The 24,746-nt window shown below is 37.8% G+C and overlaps 1 protein-coding gene across 1 annotated transcript in view; it reads left to right on the forward strand.

The window, feature by feature from the left end:
- Window positions 1-24,746, forward strand: part of CNGB3 (cyclic nucleotide gated channel subunit beta 3) — a 209,217-nt gene that overhangs the window by 65,114 nt on the left and 119,357 nt on the right. The window contains exons 4-7 of the mRNA XM_089679736.1: window positions 174-296; window positions 15,089-15,240; window positions 17,520-17,741; window positions 19,369-19,577. Of these exons, the coding sequence (XP_089535862.1) occupies window positions 174-296; window positions 15,089-15,240; window positions 17,520-17,741; window positions 19,369-19,577 (706 nt within the window). The remainder of the gene's footprint in view (window positions 1-173; window positions 297-15,088; window positions 15,241-17,519; window positions 17,742-19,368; window positions 19,578-24,746) is intronic.

Below are 24,746 nucleotides of genomic sequence, written 5' to 3' on the forward strand. Positions count from 1 at the left end.
GACATTTATTTCCATCATGGCATGATCAATAAGCACTAATGTATTTTCTGTAAAAGTATCACCTGATTGCAGACAGGGGCCACAAGTCTACAAAGGATATACATCCACGCTCCAGTGACAGAAATACAGATTTGACAGTTATCTTACATACTCTTTTTATTTCTGTTTTTAAGGACTGTGGTGGCACCCAGGGCCAGCCTTAGCGTTCTCTTCAGGGTCCCAATGGTTATCAACTGTATGAAGGGGATTCTACATGCCCAGAAGAAACTCAAAATAAGTGGCACCCATAGAAAGAGGTATATATATTTTTTTAATTTTACTTTTTGTTGTGAGACTGAATATATTTTGAAAAAGGAACTGATTTCTTCAGTCTTTGCATGTACCTCAGTGTCACTGCAGGATAAATGTTCTTAAGGTGACCCTATTATGGAAAGCATCAGTTAATTATTCTCTTATGTAACGACTGACGAATTCTATACAGTATCCTTGAACTGCAGCTTTAATGACACCCAAAGCTGATGACATGGCATGACTTACATTATAAGTATGGACTGGTGTAGGCTAAAATCCAACAGGAAGCATTTTAATCTATGCACTAAGGTGGAAGGTTTGACTGGTAGCAGAACTCACATTTCAGCACCTGCCTATCATTATATCATCAAGATATATATTGAACTGGCAGAAGTCCATAACTTTCTGCACATGCCTCCAAATGTCACCATTTTGCAAAAATGCAATGTAGTCGTGGTGGAAAGCAAGATAAGGTGTTTTTGTGTTTATTTAGGCGCTATAGACTTAGGGTTAAAAAAGCCCCTTTCAAATATTATGGATATGGTATTGTACCAAAAAACAGCAGCTCAGTAGCCTCATTATTTTATGTTTATTGACAGCACACTTTATTCTTCATATACACAAAATAGGAAACAGCACAACAAAATGAACAATACATTAAATAAAAAAAAACAACATAAATACATAAAAATAATAATAAAAAAATACCAGATCAATATTTTTCAAGAAAATCTTATCTAAGCAACTCATTGTGTGAAATGGTGTAGTCAATTCTATTAAGATCACTCTGCTTGTCCCTAAAATCAACCTATTTATAGTTTCAACAATCAATACTTTCTTCTACAAATTGTACATTTTAGTTGCATCCAATGATAATGGTGATATTGTATTCATGCACATATTGCCCTAAAGAAATATAATCATTTATTTAAATGTCTGTTTTGTTTTTGTTTTTTTTTATTGCATAATTTCTCTGGTAGTTTTCACTTTAAAAATTTCAAGATTTACAAATGCCATTTTTGTGGGCAGACCTCCCCTAGCTTATCTATAGGAGAGTGGTAAATGAACATGAACCTCCTTTAGATATTCTTGCTCTAAATGTTCTAATCATTCACAGTGATGAAAAAAGCATCAGCAAAATTACATAAGTTACAGTCACTTGCTTGCATCACTTACCGATAAATATTATAATGAGTTAGATAAATTGTTGCAGCCATTGTTTAGGAAGAAAAAAGCCATTGAGTATCAAAAAAGCAGAAGCTTGATGCAGTGAAATACTGCATCAATAATGTCCATCGGACATTAGAAGAAAGAGTGTTTGAAATGAAAAATTAATTGGTACTTTCGTTGCGCTCCCTTTTCTCTTTCAATGTGTCTGGTGTAAAATTTGTAATTAACTTTTCAATCATTTTCTCATTTATTCTGGTACCTGGGATTGCATTTAATGTGCAGAAAATAGAGCTATATTTTCCCTAAGAGAGTTAAGGAAAAGAGATTAGAGGCTTCATCCTGTAGTGACGGATCCTCTGCACTAAGCAGCCATTTCACTCCTCACAAAGAATTTAATACAAAGAAAAGGATTCCTTTGTAATGTGACCATCTCAATAAGCGGAATTGACTTTCAGCACTTCAGAGGAATCATTGCTACGGCTCTTTCTGTTGCAATTTTCTTATTTTTTTCAAATGTAAAACATGATTAACTGCTTGAAAATTAAAGTGAATTCTAGTATGTATTGCTTATAATTAACATTATCCTAAATATTTTACAATTTAATATAATAGAGGTCTTTACATAGATAAAAAAAAGAAGAAAGGAAACTGATAATCTACATAGCATACATTAATAATGTGTTCTAGAGCATGGTGGGGGGGGGGGGACTACATTCTTTTTTAAAAAGGGCCTTAAATGTCAAAATGAAACATTCCTATAATCTCAGTTGTCAGTTTGCCAACTCTTTTGTGAAAAATGTTTAGCGACAGGTGTGCATACAATGACCTGTGGAAATTTGGGTAGGTGGTAGAGGTGCACATCCTCATGAAAAATTGATTCTGAGGGCATCAACCTAGCAGTGGGGTTATGGGAAAATAAACCAACTGGGCACAGCTTTTACACATCATGGGATGTGACAAAAGACAAAAGTCCATAAAGTTCAACCATAAAAAAAACAAAGTTATAATCCTACACCCACAGTTGATCCAGAGGAAGGCAAAAAACCCAGCAAAGAATGACCCAATTTTTTCCTGCAGGGGAAAAAAATCCTTCCTGATCCCCTGAGAGGCAATCGGATATTCCCTGGATCAACTTTACCTATAAATGTTAGTAACCAGTAACATGGCAGTAAATATTGCCAGAGGTAAAACCAATTAAGTATGATCTGTATAAAACAAATTCAGCAATATTTGGCACGTTATTTTGGTAACAGACTACTAGCTTTTGGTGCTGCTGAAAAGCTGCACAAGATAAAGTAATAATTTTGCAGCAGAAGTTCGCTGCACGTTAGTGATAACATTAGGGGGCAGTTTTACTAAAACTGGAGAGTGCAAAATCTAGTACAGCTCTGCAGAGAAACCAATCAGCTTTCAGGTTTTATTGTCAAGGCTTAATTGAACAAGTTGAAGTTAGAAGCTGATTGGCTACCATGCACAGATGCACCACAATTTGAGCACTTCATATTTAGTAAATCTCCCCCTAGATTTTAGCTTAGTGTTTAGGTCAGGGGTTAAGAGTAAAGGGTTAAGGTTAGGGTTTAAAAAGCTATACTTTAATATTTATGCTTAAGTATTGATTAGAGGGTAAGGATTACATTTTAATAGTTAGATTAAAGAAGAACTATAGGCAAAACATTTTTTCATGTTGGATAGAGTAAGGGAGTTCGATTTTTACCATATGTGCCCCACTGGGATGATTTACCTTCACTTTCTGTCCCATAGCCAAACAGGAAGTGAGATATAATCCCTGCAAATTAAGGAAATTCCTTGGGGACCTCCCCAATCGCCAGAGCTAATGTCCCCATTGGAAAATTTTACATCAATTATATTTCTTGGGACAACCCAAAATGTGGGATTTTGTTTACTTTCACTTTCAAAGATAATGGTAAAAAAACAAATAGAGATGGTGAATCTCCCTAACAGGGGCACAGACCACAATAAAAACCTAACAGGTTTTCTAGTCCATCTCCACTCTATCCAAAACTAAAAAAAATAAAGTTTTGCCTTTAGTTATACTTTAAGTGTAACTATAGAGTGAGAATTAAAGTGGGATGTTGCAAAGTCAAGCCTCCAACTTTCTTGCTGAAGTTGGTATAGTAAAATAGGTAGGCTCCATGGATCCTAATTAATTATTTGTTTCCAGTTTACATTTTTGAAGATTTTTTTGTTATGTATTTAATAAGGAAGTCACAGAAAACACAGACTGAAAACCATATTTACAAAATTCAGAAAAGTCACATAGTATGTGATTAAGTTCCCATGATATTTCTTTTGAAAATTACAAACAATACCTGCTTAGAATAATGCAAATCCAATCACATCAGCTCCCTACAATCAAGTAAAGTGGATGAGTTGTTGAATCAAGGTGCATTTTGACTAATGGTTAACATAGTGCAGGACACACAAAAGCAGAATGTTGTCTGAGACAGGTTTTACTTCTCTCTAAAAAAATATGAAATATTGTTTTTAAAATTACAAAGAAGTTAAAAAAAAGAACACAGTAGAGTAGATTCTCACTTTACTAGTATTTTAGGATTTGTTCACAGTGGCACTGTACTGGGATGCATTACAGAAAGTTTTGACCCTTGTCAATCTTCAAGAAACAAGAACACCAAACCAAACAACTCGGTTCACACATCAGCAGTCTTGGCAGCCCAATTGCTGTGAGTAGCATTCAGCCCAAGGCTGCCTATTATTTTCTATTACTTTCCTCATGATTAAAGTGGTTTATCCATGGCCTTGATATTACTGCTTTGGATGCAGAAGAGAATAGCTTTAGAGATAGCAACTGGTGTTTCTCAATCACATGCATCCCTCTTTCTCCTTCATTGTGGCCTTCGGTGGTTTAAGAATTCATATCAAATAAGGCCCTACCTGTTCTGAAATTGATAGATGCTACACTTATTTTCATAATTTTGCAACTGGATACTTAAGGGTTTTTTCCCTTGCACAGTAATACAATGATCTAAGTTGCCAATATTACTATAATATAAATTACCAAGGTTTTATAATAGTTTTCTAGAATTAATTAGGTATTGATAATAATTGTAAAGAATTGCTTTCAGGTAACTTGATTTTTCCACAAAATTAATAATTTTGCCAAAGGGGAAACTCCTACATTTGTTATTGAACTGCATATAAAATACTGCTTAAAGTGGTAGTAAACTCTCATTTCTATTTTTACCTACAGGTAGGCTTATAATAAAGATTACCTGTAGGTAAAATGAATATCTCCTAAACGTGCACTGTTTAGGAGATATTCTACAGAGCAGCAGCTGATGAAATAACTGCCACATGCGCTCTGAAGGAGCTGTGTGCCATGGCCAAAACTCCCGCGTGCATGCCCAGGAGTGACAATATCAGCGGCTCAGCCTTGCAACCTGCTGAAGCTCAGGAATGAAGATGGAAGTTCTGTCACTGGTGTCAGCGTACCGCTAAAGGGCTTCATTTTAGGGTAGGTTTCACATAATATGCTAGTATGCATGCGATGCATACTAGCACATTATGATATTATCATGCAGGGGAAGCATTTTTTTTAACAAGTTTACTACCACTTTAAATAGAAAAGCAATCTACTATTTTTCTTTATAAAGGTTTGTTCTTTGGTGTATTAAGAATAGTAAAAGTTGAAAACTAAGAAATATAACAGACACATATTAATGTAGCTTTATAATCATTAATAACATCAGCAAATGTATTTTTTAAATACAAACGGTGTAAGTACCTGAATTTGATCAGGTATCAGCCTGTACAGCAGAACAGGAGTGTCAGAAGAAGAAGCACTACAATAGGTCAGTGTGGGAGACTTACTAAAACTGGGGCACGCCGAATCTGATGCAGCTGTGCATAGTAACCAATCAGCTTCTAACTTCAGCTTGTTCAATTAAGCTTTGCCAATAAAACCTGGAAGCTGATTGGTTTCTATGCAGAGCTGTAATAGATTCCGTGTGCACCAGCTTTAGTAATTCTCCCCCAATCAGTTCATCTGCTGACAAGAAGCATGCTCATGAAAAGAGAGACGTTCTCATTGCTATTGTGCTTTGAATTGTGCAGCCACAGGTTGGGCTGGGTCCAAGAGAACCTGGCTATCAAAACTGAAACATCTAGTGGCAGGAAGAAGTACATCAGGGAAATCTCTGGATTGAATGTGAATATTGCAGTACAAGCTTATTTAAAAAAATAAATATATCTTTCAATTGGCTATTTATTTTTATTTTTTTTTATGGCTGTAGTTCTACTCAAAGCTTAATTCATCCAGTTTTCTTAGTATTTTTGTTTATTTCATTGTTACTTTACCTTTTGCTGTTTTTTTCTTATTTTTTTTCTGTGAAAAAAACCTGTAAAATAGGAAGAGACATTTAAAAAAAAAACAGATCCAAATAGCTAAAAAGAGCTTTTGTAACCCTTAGGAGCCATTTAAATCCAATTGCACCCATAAAAAACACCTTAATCTAATCTTCTCTGTTCACTTACTTAGTTGCAAAATGCTGATATTTCACCAGAATCTTGTAATTTTCTTTGAGATTTCAGAGAAAGGAAGATTGTCCTATGAAGATGTATTCTATTCAATTTAGCTCTGTTTCATTTAAATGTGGCATGCCTGCCTTAGACAATTCTCCTTTATTAAAGTGGTGTTAAACCCAAAAGCAAATATACTGTATATTATACTGCAGCTTACCAATTAGATGTGATGGCTGTATTCATTTTCTTTTTTAGGCTTTCGTTCTTCTATTTTCATCTGGTGCTCCTGCCAGCAAGTCTGTTGTTTTTCAGAAGCACAACTCTCCAGCAGAATGTATCAGTTTACATGGATGAGATAAACCATTTTACACTAGCAGGGATGCTCAAAATGATCAGCTTTTATTTATTCATGTAAAACCTTTATTTCAAAAGGAAAAAACTGTTTGCTGTAACTGATTATAAAGTGTGAGCTGGCGTTTGGCTTGAATTTGTTAGTGTATTTCAATCTGTTAATACATCTAACACTACACTCCTCTAGACTGTCAATGCTGCTGTCTGATGTGCCTCCTGTGCTCGTTCATCCAGAGTGGTGTCCCACTTATACAGGAGGTGTGTTACTGGCCAGATCACCAGGTGACAACACAGGGAAAAAAAGCCAAAGAAAAGAAAATGGATGCAGCCACCACATCTAATGATTGGTAAGCTGCAAAATAATACATTTTAAGTTTTAGATTTAATAGTGCTTTAAGGTGGTTTTTCTATATACTGCTTTTACCTTACACAGAAGTTATGTTTTGTAGCCAAATTACAAAATATGGCTTAGAAAAGTGCTTCCTGCACTTTTCTATTTTATGTTTATCTTTTGCTCCATTCATTTAGTTCCTTCACTTTCTCTTCCCTAATAATAATGAAACATATGCCACGTTTGATAGATGTGCTGAACCCATTTATAAGTTACGGTAGAAAAAAAAAAGTTATTCACACTAGAGATTTCCTGTTCTTGTGCTGTTTATTTTGGAGTAGAAGAATGAGCAAGTGGTTAGCTATGAAAATGTGCCAGTGCACCTTGGAGTATTGTTCTATTTTCTACTGATCGCTGAATTATGTATGAGATTACAACAAGTGTCTTTTCTGATCATACAAGTGCCTGCAAGTTTTATTAGAAAATTATTCCCATGCTATCATGTACTCCAAACATTTTCCTAAAGGAAGATCTTGTTCTAGATGGAGAGCAATTTGGCATTTAATCTCCTTTACAAGGCATATGGCGTTTTCATTCATTTTTATACCAGCTCTTCAGATCACGTTAGGGCACTTACAACTGCATTTATGCTGTTCTTTCACCCTGGCGTAAACTTAAGTGCATGATAAATTAATCTGCCACCACTAAAGTCAGCAGTATTAGCTGCTATTTATGAACAGATTGGCAGAAAATACCAATGACTTGCAGTCATTGTAAGAAGTATTCCGTTAGTTTGCTTTATGGATTGCATAGTCTCATTTTTTTTTCACTTCACTATAATTCTATTTCTTTTTTAACTCTTCCTTTTTTCTGTGCTCATTGTATTTGTTGTTTTATGTTAATTTTTCATGTACTGTATTATGACATCTTGAGGGCAGTCCTTGCTCCACCCACACATGCACAAACCAAGCTGGACAGAAGAAAATAAAAATACCTAGTTAAATTACATGTGCATTTATTATTCTTCCTTTTCAAACCATTTGAAATTTTGGCCAGCCACTTTTGTGATCCAACTGCTTTTGTTTTCATGGCATCCGTGAGCATAAACCATGCTGCTTACATGTCAATATGTTTTTGTCCATACCGAAAGTTGTTATAATTTGCAGTGGAAGACTGGTATTTCTAGTGCACGTCCAAAAGGGTCAGATTCAAGATCTTTTGAGAACCCAGGAACAGACTATTCTGGGTCACCTGGACAATCTGCTGCTCAGGAAGCAATTTATTCAGCATGTTCAGTACGCACTTTATAGGCAAGGGTAATACTTTCTTTGGAGATGTGCCTTGCATTGAGGAATCAGGTAGCTTCTCTCAGAATCACAAGGTTTCCCTCAACTAATCTCTGCCAGGGAGTGTTAGTGAAGATGGTTGCCTTGTTCGAGGCAGCTCATTTTGCTCAGTTCTATTCCAGACCTTACAACAGAATGTTCTGTTGGTATGAGACATGGAATCAGTTGTGGGGATCTGCAATGTCCCTACATCCCAGTACTCGACAGTCCTTACACTGATGGATGTCATGCCTAAGGTTACAGAGAGGGAAATCTTTTCTATCCGTGCTTGGAAGCTGCTGACAATGGATGCCAGTTTAGCATGTTGGGGAGGACTTTTCAGTGCAAGGAATGTGGTTTGTAAGATCACAGTGCTTTTGCCATGTCAATTGTCCCTTTTTATGTTCTACAATACCTGATTGATCCTACCTGTTCCTGTCAGTGTATGTATTTTTTCTCAATTATAAAGCTAAATACCTTCATTGCCCAGGGATGCTGTGTGGTCACATCTCCTCCCTCTGCTAGCTTGCATACCTCAGAGGGGAAGCTCAGCCCCTGCAGCTGAACTCCGTAGATTGAGAAGGAGATCAGAGGGAGGTCATGTGACCACACAGCAGAGCTGGGCAAAAAAGGTATTTTTCTTTATAATTAAAACAACACACACACACACTGTATTCAATATGTTTCTAAAACTGAGAGGATAAAATAATATGATAGATGTAACTTTACAACCACTTTAATGGTCAAAGAGGCTGATACTAATTCAATGTCCAGTGAGGAGGCTGGAGGTTGACCGGTTACATAGGAAGCTGATTAGGAAGCTAATCGATCCACTGAAACATGAAAATGAATTGTTTAGAGCCTTTTCACTCATACAGACCCAAAGACCCTATCGGGTCCTCAACGACCATGCACAAAAAAATGTATCTGACTTTTTTTTCCTAATGCAATAAAACACTTTTCAAATAACTTCAGATGTATACGTTGTTGTGCATTGAGAGTCAGATGCATTGTTTACTGCTTATGTGTCCATTTTGGACCCATTAAAAATGAGTTGTTGCACCCCCAAACACACATAAAGGGTGCAAGGAGGCATGTGTCCAACACATGTCAATGTGCATTACAACACATACGTGTAGATGTCAAGCTGGCCTGAATTAGACAACGTGTGTAACCTACCAATGTACAAGATGTGTGAAAATCACAAGGTTGGCTCTACAGAGTTGCAAGCCTATGGCAGGAAAAACACAAAACATATATGTACAGTATATAAACTCTGCATTAGGTGTTCATTTTAGTTTTGCCTAGATTTCACTTGTATTGTTTTCAACTCAAGGAAAAGGAAAGCTACTTTCAGTGACCAGCAAGCATAATAAACTGTATAATAGATCCAGCAAAACACTGGGTTAAGGACCAAAAACAAACATACAAAAATTAAGCATATCAATAAATCAATAAAAAGAAGAAAAATGCAGAAAAGTGAAAAGTTCTCTCTAGTAAATATTGGACGTGGTTGTTAATTTAACAATTTCCTAACAGGGAAACAGCAATAAAAATATTTGTTTTTAGCTTAGTGGTGTAGTCTCTATCTATTTTTATATGTTTATAACTCTTTCCTGGAGTTCCACTTTAAGTACAACAAAGGCAACCAGATTGAAGTTACTTACTCCAAATGAACCAGATCAATTTTTAAATTTTCACAATTAGTTGCTACGGGACAGTGCTAAGGAGAAGATAAGTATTTCTATAAAAGCTGCATTTTTTTGTTATAATTTATGGACAATGTTTTTTGAAAATCATTTTGATTTTCTTCAAATTTCATTGGTGGGGAATAAATCACTGTCATTTTAAAAACATGCATTGGGAATATTCACCTGTAGTAAATGTTTCTGCTTTCTAAATGGACCCCACAGATTTAAAAAAAGTTGTAAGTGCAGCTCCTGCCAAATTGTTTTTGAACTTGGAGTTGAGAAGGAATAAAATGTTTTAATTTGCAGTCTTTTTACCCATTGGAGAAACTTCCCCTTACTCAAGACATAAAATTAATGAAAACTATCACCATGTTGGCCTGGGATCACAGAACTATACTGCAGAAAGCAGCACTGGCATCATAACTTCGGTGTTGTTCTCTGTAGTCTTGAAGACTGCCTATCACAGGATAGGAAAGACCTTAAAACAGCACAGAACCAGCCTGGAGACTGCTGGATTCAAGATATGTATAAGCAGAATATATATATATATATATATATATATATATATATATATATATATATACAGGTGAAACTCAAAAAATTTGAATATCGTGCAAAAGTTCATTTATTTCAGTAATGCAACTTAAAATGTAAAACTAATATATGATATAGACTCATTACATGCAAAGCAAGATAGTTCAAGCTGTGATTTGCCATAATTGTGATGATTATGGCTTACAGCTCATAAAAACCCCAAATCCACAATCTCAGAAAATTAGAATATTGTGAAAAGGTGCAATATTCTCGGCTCAAAGTGTCCCACTCTAATCAGCTAATTAAGCCATAACACCTGCAAAGGATTCCTGAGCCTTCAAATGGTCTCTCAGTCTGGTTCAGTAGGAATCACAATCATGGGAAAGACTGCTGACCTGACAGTTGTGCAGAAAACCATCATTGACACCCTCCATAAGGAGGGAAAGCCTCAAAAGGTAATTGCAAAAGAAGTTGGATGTTCCCAAAGTGCTGTATCAAAGCACATTAATAGAAAGTTATGTGGAAGGGAAAAGTGTGGAAGAAAAAGGTGCACAAGCAGCAGGGATGACCGCAGCCTGGAGAGGATTGTCAGGAAAAGGCCATTCAAAAGTGTTGGGGACTTTCACAAGGAGTGGACTGAGGCTGGAGTCAGTGCATCAAGAGCCACCACACACAGCCCGATCCTGGACATGGGCTTCAAATGTCGTATTCCTCTTGTCAAGCAGTTCCTGAAAAACAAACAACGTCAGAAACGTCTTACCTGGGCTAAAGAAAAACAGACCTGGTCTGTTGCTCAGTGGTCCAAAGTCCTCTTTTCTGATGAGAGCAACTTTTGCATCTCATTTGGAAACCAAGGACCCAGAGTATGGAGGAAGAATGGAGTGGCACACACTGCAAGATGCTTGAAGTCCAGTGTGAAGTTTCCATAGTCTGTGCTGATTTGGGGAGCCATGTCATCTGCTGCTGTTGGTCCGCTGTGCTTCATTAAGTCCAGGGTCAACGCAGCCGTCTACCAGGAGATTTTGGAGCACTTCATGCTTCCTTCCGCAGACGAGCTTTATGGGGATGCTGACTTCATTTTCCAGCAGGACTTGGCACCTGCCCATACCGCCAAAAGCACCAAAACCTGGTTCAATGACCGTGGGATTACTGTGCTTGACTGGCCAGAAAACTTGCCTGACCTGAACCCCAAAGAGAATCTATTGGGTATTGCCAAGAGAAAGTTGAGAGACATTAGACCGATCAATGCAGAAGAGCTGAAGGCCGCTATTGAAGCATCCTGGTCTTCCATAACACCTCAGCAGTGCCACAGGCTGATAGCTTCCATGCCACGCTGCATTGAGGCAGTAATTGCTGCAAAAGGGGCCCAAACCAAGTACTGAGTACATATGCATGCTTATACTTTTCAGAGGTCCGATATTGTTCTATGTACAATCCTTGTTTTATTGATTGCATATAATATTCTAATTTTCTGAGATTGTGGATTTGGGGTTTTCATGAGCTGTAAGCCATAATCATCACAATTATGACAAATCATGACTTGAACTATCTTGCTTTGCATGTAATGAGTCTATCTCATATATTAGTTTCACCTTTTAAGTTGCATTACTGAAATAAATGAACTTTTGCACAATATTCTAATTTTTTGAGTTTTACCTGTATATAAAAAAAACAAAATAGGTGTAGTAGAGTGGTGTATGGGGGAAGTTTTTAAAGAGATGTACATTAAACATCTGTAAAAGATGTTAAATACTTAAATTTTTCACATGTGTGAGCAACTCTCAAATTAATATTTGTAAATTATATTTTTTGCATAGTTTTTGTCATGGTGGTCTTTTAAGCCCTTGAGCAATCTGGTAACTTGGCCTATGAGAGGAATAGGCTTGTGACATCACAAAAATCGAAGCCAGCAGGCAACTTTTCTATGGCACGTACAAAAATGACTGTGATTTCTATCAACCCGAACAGACATTATTCCTTTGGAGCATTTAGAATGCTGTTATTATTCTACATGTATAAAGTCCTTCACAGTGGCTGTATTTCTTTTCAGCTCCAGTACAGTGTGTGTCCCACTCTCATTGTAAAGCTATAACAATGACAGACATCTAGTCACAGCCAATTCGTCAGATATTCACAAAGGGAACAATTGCCGTTCACTATGATTTGTAACTGGTAAAATGACAAGCTGGAGCAAGAAATGCAGTACGCAACACTTACGGAAATTGGTGTGGTAACATCTGTGCATCTGTACAAATGGTTATTATTACATTATTTTATCCCAAGCTGACATTTATGGTGAACATTATTCACACTTTATTTGTTACAAGAGTATATTGTTACTGAGGTCACTCCTGTATTAAAAAATACATTATATTTCCATCCACTGTACTTGAGCAGATGTTTGAAAAATCAGTTTTATCCATTTAATGTAATCACATTTTCTTCATTGATAATGGTACAATTATGTTTTATCTATAACTGGATTTGGTATGGTTTTATAGAAATGGGGATGTCAGAGACTATACCCCAATTTCTGCAGACATCAGTAGCATTACTTACTGGCCTCTGCATAGTTCCAGAGATCTCCTATCTCATCTTCTTCTTAGAATTCTCAGCCATACATCATCTTTTTCCTGGAATTCTCAGCCATACTTTCTCTTCTTCTTTGAGTTCTGAGCCATAACGCTCTCTTCCCCACCATCCGAGGGGAGAGGAACATCATCTTTTTTCTCAATGTAGGAAATTAACCATTTTATTGTAATATGACACAGTCATCTGATTCCTTTCTTTATGTTCTTTCTGTAGAAATTGTACTAACGACTTTTCAATGCAGCGTAAAGGGCCATGATCACTGGACTAAGCCCAACCTTGAATAGTCACAATGTTGCTAGTGTCTGGTTTCATCATGTGTAGCAATATGGCATTGGTTCTTAACAAAGTCTTTAATAAATACTTTCTCTGGATGTCAAAAGTGTTAGACTATGTCACCTCCAGGAAGGGCTGACACTCACATGGTAGCCTCAACGTCTTTCACAGTCTCTCCTTCACAGCCTCCACAGAACAAATTTTCCTCCCAGCAACTTATTGTTACTTACCTACTTGGAGTATGATTTATGCTCAATTATGGACCTCAGTTAGGCATTATGATGGGAGGAAAGGGGCTCAAAATCTGTTAGCACTCCTCAAATACAGCTTCACCACGAAAACAGGCAAACTCTAGGCATTTCTAATTAAGGCAAACCTAAGTGGTCTTTTCTGCATCTTTGTTAAAACAGGACTCATTTTTTGGTGGTCTTGTCTTCCAAAGCTATTTAATTCTCTATATATGTTAAAGGCAAAAAAAGAGTTAATTTAGAAATTGTAAATCTTTTTTCTATTTTCTCAAGTTATTTTAAAACAACAAATGTTACTAAAAACATAAAGGGCTAATTCCTTTTGTATGTGTCTCCTTTATCATGACACCAAAATTATGTTTCTGGTACAAAGCATAGAAAGTTTATTTATTTATAAATTATATAAAAGGACAAATTCACCTTTGCAAAGAACATGTCATGCTATTTTAAATGCATGGGTTATCAGCTTTCTAAATACATTGTATAAAAGATTTTTTTGCTTTCTACCTGGTAGCCCATGTCTGTATTCTCTGAATACTATTGCCGGTGTGCAGAGTGCATAGTGGTCTATGGCTAAGCCTGTGCAATGCAAACAGTTGCCATGATGGAGCACTGCTTCATTGGCCACAGCTTCTGAGGTCCCATCTCAGCTCTTACTTTATTGGCTCAATCTGTGTTTGCTATGCATACTTTCCCTTCTCTCTGTTGCTGAAGCAATGTTTGCAACCTGTGCAAAGTAAGCCCTAGCCCTGGTAGTTTTTCAACTGTGTGCTGCATATTGTCCCTCTTCTCTCCAAGGGGTAGAACAGAATGACAGTTGAACCTTTGACAGCTGAACCCTCAGAAGCCATATAATGTCTATTGTGCCCCAAAAAACTAGCAAACACTACCTTAAGTTGCCATACCTATTGACTTTAGTGCATTTCCCAAAAATCTCAAATTTATGTATTGTATTTGTTCAGCCTTTAGGATAAGTGGATTAGATGGGTCTATTTTATATCTTCCTGCAATTACTTTAAAATATTATTATACAACATTATAAATACCCTACATAAAGTATGCATAGTAAATCATTTATATAGATCTGACAAACCATCACATCAATAGTTTGTAGCTTGCTAAAAAATATACTTTCTTCCAAAAATCTGAATTACAGGTATGGCAATTTTTGAATAGTTACATTGGTCCAGTTTAGACCAATGTAAGTATGTATGTTCCATATCTGCGGGATCCCTCTAGAAGCTGGAAGTCACTGTAGTAGGCACCACTACTACAATGATTTCCAGTAGCTTCAGGGTCCAGTGCTGAGTGGCTGCACTGCTGTGTAGTAAACACAGGAGGTTGCCCGCTCAGCACAAGTGCCATTCTGGTAACACTTTGCATTTTCACAGTGTGTTTTCTGACTGGAAAGGATGGAGATCGTAATCTCATCACCCTGCCTTTTCACCTCTTCCAATCATATAATGGTTTGCATTATTTGAGAAACTGTAAAATGTTACCTGCATGGTGTTTATTTGTGATACAGGACCCAGACGATAGTAGAGATCACTGTAGAAACTGTGCCTACTACAGGGATTTCCAACTTCTGAAGGGATCCCACATGGTATGGAAAATACTGTGCATACTTACATTGGTCCAAGCTTCCCTCTGGTATACCCTTGTCAGACTGTTGTCTCTTTCCTTATGATATCAAGGCACATATGTACCGGTAAGACTGTTACCCTCTAAGCATCATTTTAAAAAAGTTTGTTCAGCATTGTATCTATCATTTTAATTCAACAGAGGTTTGAGACAAGAGGACTCCATCATAAACAATGAAAATGCTGAAGCCCACATTCATGAGCTCATTAAACGCATGCGAGAGAGAACCAGTCATTACAAGGAGAAGCTGGCCGAGGGAGACATCTCTTCAGCTGAAGGAAGCCCCACCACAAGTAAGTCTAGAGATCTTGGTTCTAGACTGTCTGAACGTACAGTTATGAGTTTAATGATAATAGACCAGTACAAAAAGCAAAAGTTCATAACATCCTATCAAATTTCAGTTTATTGTAGAAACAATTGGTTGCTATGAGGTGCTGCATTTTATTATTAACTAACTATTTGCACTTTAATAATACACACACTAGATATTACCTATTTGTCCCAGTGAGGAAAATTTGGAGTTGTCATTGGAACAGGAATAAGTTTAAGGGGCTTGTTTCTACATCTGAGCATGGTGAGTAAATGGACAGTCTGCTACAACTGCAGTCCTATGCAACATCTATATTAAAGACCTATATGGTTCAATCTTGTATTTGACTGTGGTTGTAAGACTAGTATATGGTAAAAACGCAAAGAAAAATATATAATACATTCTTATCTATGGTATTTTCCATAGAAAGTATTGTACAAAAGATCTTTAATGAGTACTCCACAGACAGTACGTAATTGGGGGGTGGGGGGGGATTTACTAAGGCTGGTGCAAAACTAATCTGGTGCAGATTCTACCTTCAGCATGTTCAATTAAGCTTTGGCAATAAAACCTGGAAGTTGCATCAGACTGTGCATTCTCTAGCTTTAGTAACTAACCCCCAATAAATACCTGTTTCACTTCTACACAGTGCAATGTATTTAACCAAATCCATTCCACTTCTATGTGATTAGTTAATGTCATATGATTATTTTACTGCTAGGGAATTAGATTATGGGTGTCTGAGATAATCCCACTTCCCAACTCTTAATGTGTATTGAACCCTGGGAATTGGATTTATAAACCATAGTTTGTATTTTGAGAAATGAACAACCCATTAATCTGTATTTACATGTTTGTGACATGTTAAGACATGTGCTTTAACGAATGTAATGCTGTGCATTAAAATGTATCTATCTGAATATTCATGCACTGCATTAGTGCATTACTATGTGTTGTGGTGCACTGCAATGCATCTGTGTTTGTAGGATGCATTGGGGTGCCGTTGACTCCTTTCCGTCACCACCTCATGGCCCTTTAAGAGCTTCTTAATGCCAGGTGGTGGAGATGGGCCTTCTGGTCATGTGACCATTGTGAGTGGCTGTCACAGCTGTCACATGATCGAAAAGCTCCCAATCAGAAGTATGCATCAGGAGCTTTCCGATCCCCACCAGTAACTGAGCTGGGAGCACACAGGGAGCACTTTCTCGGCCTTAAAGCCCACCCACCAAAAGACTGCATATGCGCATACCTTTGGTGAAAAGAGATTAAGAAAATACGGCACTGCAAGCATCAATGCACATTTTTCTGCTGTTACAGGTGCAGTGTCAGGCTCCTGCAGACTGTCAGTGCAGCTGTCTGCCCCTACCTCTGATATGGGCAGACAGTTACTGAATGACACAAAGATCAATAAACTACCAAAATGCCTATCAACGCCCTGGTAGTTAATTGATATCTGCAAGCAGTCAGCCGCAATGGATCACATACTTGTAGTCTGATCATTCACAAAACTCTGTGAATGAATGATGAGGCTGTGTGAGTGGAGCATGGCCATGTTCTATTTGAATTGTGACAGCGGGTGCAGGAAAAGTATCACCGGACCACTGTCATCGGGAGGGGGGGGGGGTCAGGGGGAAAAGAGGCAGATGCTGAACATGTTAAATGTCACACTCTAAATATGGGTGTAACATGTTCACAAAGGTAAACTTATCCTTTAAATTGGAGCTAAAGTCCCCAGTACTTACACTTAGGTCGATATATATAGTATTTGGACACAGGCACAATTTTAGATTTTTTTCAGGTATTTACCAAAACATATTAAATCTATAATTATACAAAGGATATGGGCTGAAAGTACACACTCTCAGGTTTAATTTGAGGGTATACACATCCACATTGGAGGGAGGGTTTAGGAAATACAGCTCTTAAGAGTAGCCATCCCCCTTTAGTATATTAGGTATACCTAATAAAGTGGCTGGTGAGTACCTTATAAGACAACCACTCCAGTATTTCCAAAGCCTGTTACCGCCAGCTCCAAATATACAATCAATGTTGGTCCTTATTTCAAACTACTACAAAAACGAAATCTTTAAACATGTTAGCAGTTATAAATATTGTTTGTAAAAGTCTGAGAATAAAAGAAATGTGAACGTTTAAAGGTACAAGCAGCTTTGAACCATAAGTGGTCAAGCAAAGCCTAACCCAAAATATGTCTGCCTGTTATATTGTTGACATGTACAGTCATGATGTTTATATTATATATAGCTCCAGAGAAGAAGAAACCCCCTCCACCGCCGCCTCCACCACCACCACCACCACCCAAAGAAGACGACAAAGGAGAGAAAGAAAAAGATGTTGAGAAAGAACCCAAACCAGAAACAGAAGAGGAACATTATTGTGACATGCTCTGCTGCAAGTTCAAGAAGCGGCCATTAAAAAAAATTCTTAATAAGTTCAAGATACCGGAGTCCATCGATGGCTATACAGGTACACTGATATTCACAGGCTACAAAACTGGTATTTTACTTAAAATGATTATTATAAATATGCTTTTTACATGTGCTAATTAAAAAAAAAATTGAAAATGAGTTCAAGGCATTGATAATCATTTTCTTGGTGGGTCTTAAAGAGAAGTTGTAGAGTGGGGGTAATTGCATTGGTACTGGACAACGCCCATTGCTGTGGAATGTCCTACTAAATCAACTGAGAGCATAGACATGACTACTTTTCCTCACTCCCAGCAGCTGGTCAGAGCAGTGGGGGAGCAAAGGAAAAGTGAATATGTGCTGCTGGAAACGGATTAATTAAGACAAATGTGTTGCATTGTTCTGCTTGAAAAAAAACACAGATTTGAAATAAAGTGGTTGTAAACCCTCACATATACCCAGGGAAGTGACTGGCCTTGGGTGAAAAGCAGAGATGAAACAAATCCTCCTACATAAGTTGTACTTGTATATCTAAAGCCATATTTCCCCTACAGCCATTCAAAGTGCAAAATTTGCACAGGATCTCCCAGCTCTGAAAAGTAGGGGACAGGTTGCTAAAGTTACATCAGATAGGAGAGCTCTGAAAGCTGATTGGAGGGAAGGGAAGGGACCACCCCCCCTTCACACAGCACACAGGAACCGAGCTGAAGCTGTCAATCTGCTGCAGCTCCCTCCTCTGTCACAATTATTCTCTTGGTGCTTCTTGGTGTCAGGGAAACTTGTCAGAAGTGACTCATGCTACTCAGGGGTGTATTTACCGCAGGGGCAGACTGACCATTTGGAAACTCGGGCACTTCCCGAGGGCCAAGGGTCAGTAGGGGGCCCCATGAGATGTCCCTGGTACCTTTTTCATAGGCTTTTTGGAGTTTGGGCAAAGACACAGGGGCCCCATGATCCCCTATTGCCCAGGGGCCCCATGAGTTGTCAGTCGGCCCCTGATTTATCCTGAGGCAAACAAGGCATTTTTCAGGGGGGAGGCACTGCCCTCGGAGGGAGGGACGCATGTGGCAGGTGACAGAGAATGGGGACCAGGTGAGGAACTGCCTGAGCTCTGCGATTGGATCCGAGAGAGGCTGCAGGCTGCTAGAGGGTGTAGGTAGAGGCTGGCTCTCATTCCCACACAAGGAAGACACTGGGCTTTCCTGACCATGTCTTCGGGGATGGCTGGCTGCTTCTATCCTGAAGGTGAGTACTGGTGGAATCTCTCTCTTTCTCTCTCTCTCTCTCTCTCTCTCTCTCTCTCTCTCTCTCTCCTCAATTTTTGTGTTACCTAGGTCAGCACAAAAACAAAATACACCACTGATGCTGATAGTAGAGAAATGAGACAGCAGACAGAAATTACACTTAGTGCTCTGGATTGAGACAAGCACACACTATAGAGGGATATGCTTTGTTCATTATTTCATGTATTGAGGTTTACAAGCACTTTAAGGTAAGTACAGTATGTGTTAGTATATGTTTTGCAAATGCTTAGTATAAAATACAAAATGTAAAAATGTATGTATACCGAGACTTTTGCTGGAAGACCATCATTTTACTCCTCAGAGGTGGGTGAGAAAGCTTTTGTGGGTGACGTTATACCTTAATAGTAAATCGTGTACTACCTTTATATATCGTCTTTCTTTTAGATCCCTTCTATCTGTTTTGGCTACTTGTTGTTTCTATTGCCTTCAACTGGAACTGCTGGTTCATTCCATTGCGAATTGTGTTTCCTCTTCAAACTTCTGACAACATCTTTTACTGGATGCTTGTTGATTACACATGTGATGTGTGTTACCTTCTGGATATACTTGTATTTCAGCCACGTCTACAATATATAAAAGGAGGGGACATAGTGGTAAGTATCAATCAAGCACTCTGTTTTTAAAGCTGATCCTAATAATGAAATACCTCCTTAGACTCAGTCTGTGCAGGCAGTATGGCCACTTGCTGACCTGGCACCATCAGGCAGCATAACTCTTTAATATGACACAGATGTTGAATACAACTCAATATTACTTAGATTAGTTTGCCATGGAGGCTGTTTTTCTGGTCTAAGAATACGCTTTTCCAGTTTAAGAATACATGGGACACAAAAAAAAGAGAACAATGTGTTCTCTACTAATTAATTTAAACTAAAAAGCACAAATATGTAGAGACTGAAGATTTATATATTTGGAAGAAAGTAGTGCTAGGTTCAATGTGACCTGTAGCAGTCAAGCTGATTCCAAAAGCAATTTTTTACATTCAATTGTTTTTTAATAAATGTTGTCAGATAGACAAAAGTAACAGTATAAAGGTAGGAACATTTCTTAGGTACGTGAGAGAATGAGATACATGAATTCTCCACAGTGAATATAGTAGAGATCAAACCTCAAGTAGAACAGGTGAAAAACATATATACCTATGGATTTGACAATTAAAACTGGGTATAATGGGAGTGTTGTATCATAAGGCGAACTTACCTTAAGCACAAACAATAAATATAACAGCCTAATAGGCCCATTCTAAATACCTGAGAGTATAACTTCATTAAGGAATGAGAGAGAACAAGTGTGAGTATAGAGTAAGTAAAAGTAATAGAAAGAAAGAAAGAAAAAAATATCTATAATAGTCTATGGACTGGCATTTAATCCATGGATCCCACATCTTTTCAAATTTTGTGATGTTTTGGAGGGTACAGGTGAGCCTGTCATTTACCATAATCCAATTCAATGTATATTTGACATAGTCAAGTGGTATCACATGCTGCTTCCAATGCTTCACAATGGTGATCCTAGCTGCTAAGACCATATACTGTATAGGATTAGCTTTCCGGATTTCTTTACGACTACTGGAGGTCATTTTTTGAATAAAACTAGCTCAGGGGACCTATGTACATGCACTTCTGTCACTGAACAAATACGGTTAAACACTCTGATCCGCAATCTAGATACTTTAGGACATTGCCACCTGATATGGTACATTGTATCCAGATGGCCACAGTGCCAGAAGCAGAGGGATGCATTTTTGCAATTCTTGTGGGAACCATGTACCATCTCAGTAACGTTTTGTAATTGGATTCTATTAATGCAGTATTAATAGATATTTTAGATAAAGCATTGGCAGTGTCCTGCCATTCATCTAATTCAAGGGAGAGATTCATATCTTTTTCCCAAAGAAACATATATTGGAATTTACAGCTTGGGTCAGTGTGGGAAGCATATAATGTAGATATACGTCCTTTCATCAAATCTCTTGTTTGACAGGATATTTCAAAGGTGGTAAGAGTTAGTGGTCCCATAATCGCTTTAAGTTTGGCTTGCACAAAAGATATTATTTGGTTTCAATTAAACATTTCAGTGGAGGGTAATTGCAATTTTTCACGGTAGTATTGCAATGTGTATGGTTTATCACTATTAAGAAAGTCCCCTATTCCTAGGAGGCCTTTGATGATTCACCACTGGAACTGTTTCGGTAAAAGTCCAGGGGTGACCTCTGGGTGGCATAAGACAGGAGCTAAGGGAGTGTGGGGTGAAGATAGAGATTTGTGGGTCTGATGTTTGCCCCAGACGGCCAAAGAATATGATACAGTGGGACAAAGGATAGGGGGACGCAGTCGATTGGGAAGCCACATTAGAGATCCAATAACAATAAGATGGCAGGAAGGGGCTTCAATAGAAACCCACAAAGGTGTGGGTCCTTTGGCAGAAGTATAAGCCAATTGGGTATTTGAGCAGCATTGAAATAGGCCTGAAGGTTGGGGAGGCCCAAACCACCACTTGGGGTTGGGGAATACAGTGTTAGTTTATTTATCCAACTGCGTTTGTTGCCCCACACAAATCATAGAACCTCAGATTGTAAATTAGGTAGATCTTTTCTAGGAACTGCCACTGGTAGGGTCCTAAAATAATAAAGTAGCCTGGGCAATAAAGTTATTTTGACTGAGTTGATTCTTCCAAACCAAGATAATGGGTACTTGATCCATCTATGAAGATCTTCTTTAGGTTTTTTGAAAAGTGATAGATAATTTGCCTGGTAAAGTGTCCCATTGGAAGTCAAAGTTAGCCCGAATAGTACTCACTTTGATTTGGCTAAATTAATATTAAAGGCTGTTCTTTTATGAGAATTTAAGATGAGACCAAAAAGGCATGAAAACTTACATAATAAAGGTTCGGTAAGATTATATGAGGGGCCGAGACATATAAAAGTACATCAGCAAAAAAGCAAATTTGTGCTCCTGCTGACCACAAAGAATCCCCCTGATATCCGAATGAGAGCGTATGGCAATAGCAGGAGGTTTAATCGCCAGTGCAAAAATTAAAGGTGATGAAGGGCAGCCTTGACGGGCGCAAAAGGTATTTTTTAACTGCACTACAAGAGTCACTATTTTCACCTGACTGTTGCTATAATTTTTTAGACACTTTTTCTAACTCAATCCAGCTACCTTATTCAGCTAGGAACTTTACCCAAAGCAACCAGTCAGAATTCATCCTGTATTGGTCTCCACTCAATAAAGTTAATTCCGGTTGGTTGCTTTAAATTAATAAGGACTGGTGCCTTCAGATTTATGTAGGCCAGTACTGTCTGACTGCCTGGTGATTTCTCCAGGTATTTTTAGCATCTGGTAATCATAAATCATGTGAACATTTCAGTCTATGAATCCTAATCTGGGTACACACTGTCAGTTTATTTTTGTTCAGCCAGTGGGGATGCAGGAATCAGTGCAGGAAACAGTGCCGATGATGATGCTCTGTACAATTGTAACACCTGATGTAGATGAAGATCAATATTGGTAGAAAATTACAAAAAGGCCTTATTCAACAGAAATCGGGGGGGGGGGGGGTAACCAACAGTCCAGGAGTACCTCTGGTCCTATTAGGGAACCATTAGTCCAAGAGTACCTCTGGTCAGATACTTCTGGTCAGATAAACAGCAGAAAGCCAAACCAATGTTCGTTCCAATTGTGCAACGCTGCAGTAACCAATCATCAAAATTCAATGATGAAACCCAAGCTTAGCAATATTCAGATGGTAAAAGAGCAGAAGTTCCGGCAATGGACAAAAAGAGGGCAAAATCTGCCAAAACAAGAGCCCCAGTGTAGTGTGAGGCTTTTTTGTATTTTCTACCAATATTGATCTTCATCTACATCAGGTGTTAGTATTGTACAGAGCATTATCATCAGTACTGTTATTTTGTTTTCCTAAATTCCCTGAGGAAGTGGGTCTTATCTCACGTCGGATTTCTGGATCAATAATTCAACTTTATAGAAATACATTTGCCTATTGACGATCTATATATCTGATGGTATTGTTGGGGCTCTTCGACTCTTGCTCGTGACACCTTTGCATCCCGGGCCAGAGCCTTTCCCCCCCTTTTGTTACCTATAGATTTATACTATGTTTTTTCTGCTTGATTATGCATGTGTCTATTTTGGCTGACCAATTGGTCTCTCTTACCACGTGTTTTTTTTATAAAATTACAATATAACATGTTTTATTTTATTTAGTGTTTTCATGTTGTGCATCTTTATACTTTCATATGGTATGGTGCTTTAAAAGCCCAATTAGTTTTTTCTCTGTTAGGGTTTTTATATCTTTCTGATTAAATAGGGGTGTGGCACCTATAAAACCAATATACAAGGAAAGGTGAGATTATATGTCTCTCCAGCTCCCGTCCTATTTTGTATGCCATGTTCAAAGTCACTTACATACCCTTTATTCCCCATACTGATGCTCAGTTTGAACTTCAGCAAGTCATCTAGATGCCTAAATGCACTGAGTTACTGCCATGTGATTGGCTGATTCGCAATTTGTATTACCACATAATTGAACAGGTATACTTAATAAAGTGGCTGGTGAGTGTATATTTGTGCTCCCAGTAACAGTGCAGTATCCCTTTGCTTAGTCTGGCATGTCAGCGGGCCTGAGGTTGTTCTCAGAGTGGAGGCAGAAGAACAGAGAACCCAATTTACCAAGTGGTTCCTGCAGGGCTAGTACTACATATTTAAACCCCAAAACAAAAATATAATATATTGCAGCTTACAAGTCCTTAGATGTGCTAGCTGTATCAGGAAGCCATACACCAGTAGAATTTGTTTGAATGTTTGTATGGAAATAACAAAAAATTATTCTTCAAAACATTAAATTTTAACATCATCAAGTCAACTCATTTAATTTGAAAGCCCTTAAAGTTTCATCCAGACTTACTCCTTGAATTAAATCCCAGATGTATTAAACAGGATTCTTTTGTGCTTTGCATTTATAGTTAGAATTTAATTCATGCTGAAAATATTTTCCATCCTGATCCTTCAAATCTTCTTGTCACTATGGTTGAAAACAAGCATCAACTTACCCCACTAACCATTACAAAATCAAACAAACATTCAGAAAAATGAAAATTTTCTAATATTCTACTGGTGTATGCTTCCTATGTTATGGGGACAGATATATACTAGAAGTTACAAAGATACTAGAATTCTTGCAAGGTCAGAACATTGTTGTTTGTACTTGCAGAAAATGTACTTACCCTGAAAAAAAAAAGCTAATGTAGTCACCTCACCCAAGGAGTGGTAATCTGCAAATTACTAAATGTTTTCTAACAGATTTATATGTACAACTTTAACTGTGCCTTTTTAAATGGGGCACTGGTTACAATAAAATGAGCCTATGTTCTTGTCAAACTTTCAGTCAAGTGGAGCTCTGTGTTTGAATCACTAGCATGTGTTAAAGCGATCACAGGTGTAATTACTGCAGTTGCGTGTGGGTGGATCGCAACAGAAATGGTGACCCTGGACGCACTCTGTCTACATCCAGAGTGGGTTGGAGGCTTTATTCACATATTATCGCTCAGATGAGTGCTTACATGTGAAAAACAGCAGTGCCATCAATTTATTTGTACAGAGTGCAAATCTGACAGCCACTGCTGCTTTTCGCACATAGTGTGTGCATACAGCTTTTAGTACCACCTGTGACTTGTGAGTGTAATCTTACAAAACTGACTTGGTGAATACTACTATACCACTATATGTTATGTTCTAAGTGTTAAC

Source organism: Staurois parvus, unplaced genomic scaffold (genome assembly GCF_062004578.1).
Source record: "Staurois parvus isolate SC_StPar_1 unplaced genomic scaffold, SC_StPar_1.0 ptg000230l, whole genome shotgun sequence".
NCBI lineage: Eukaryota > Metazoa > Chordata > Amphibia > Anura > Ranidae > Staurois > Staurois parvus.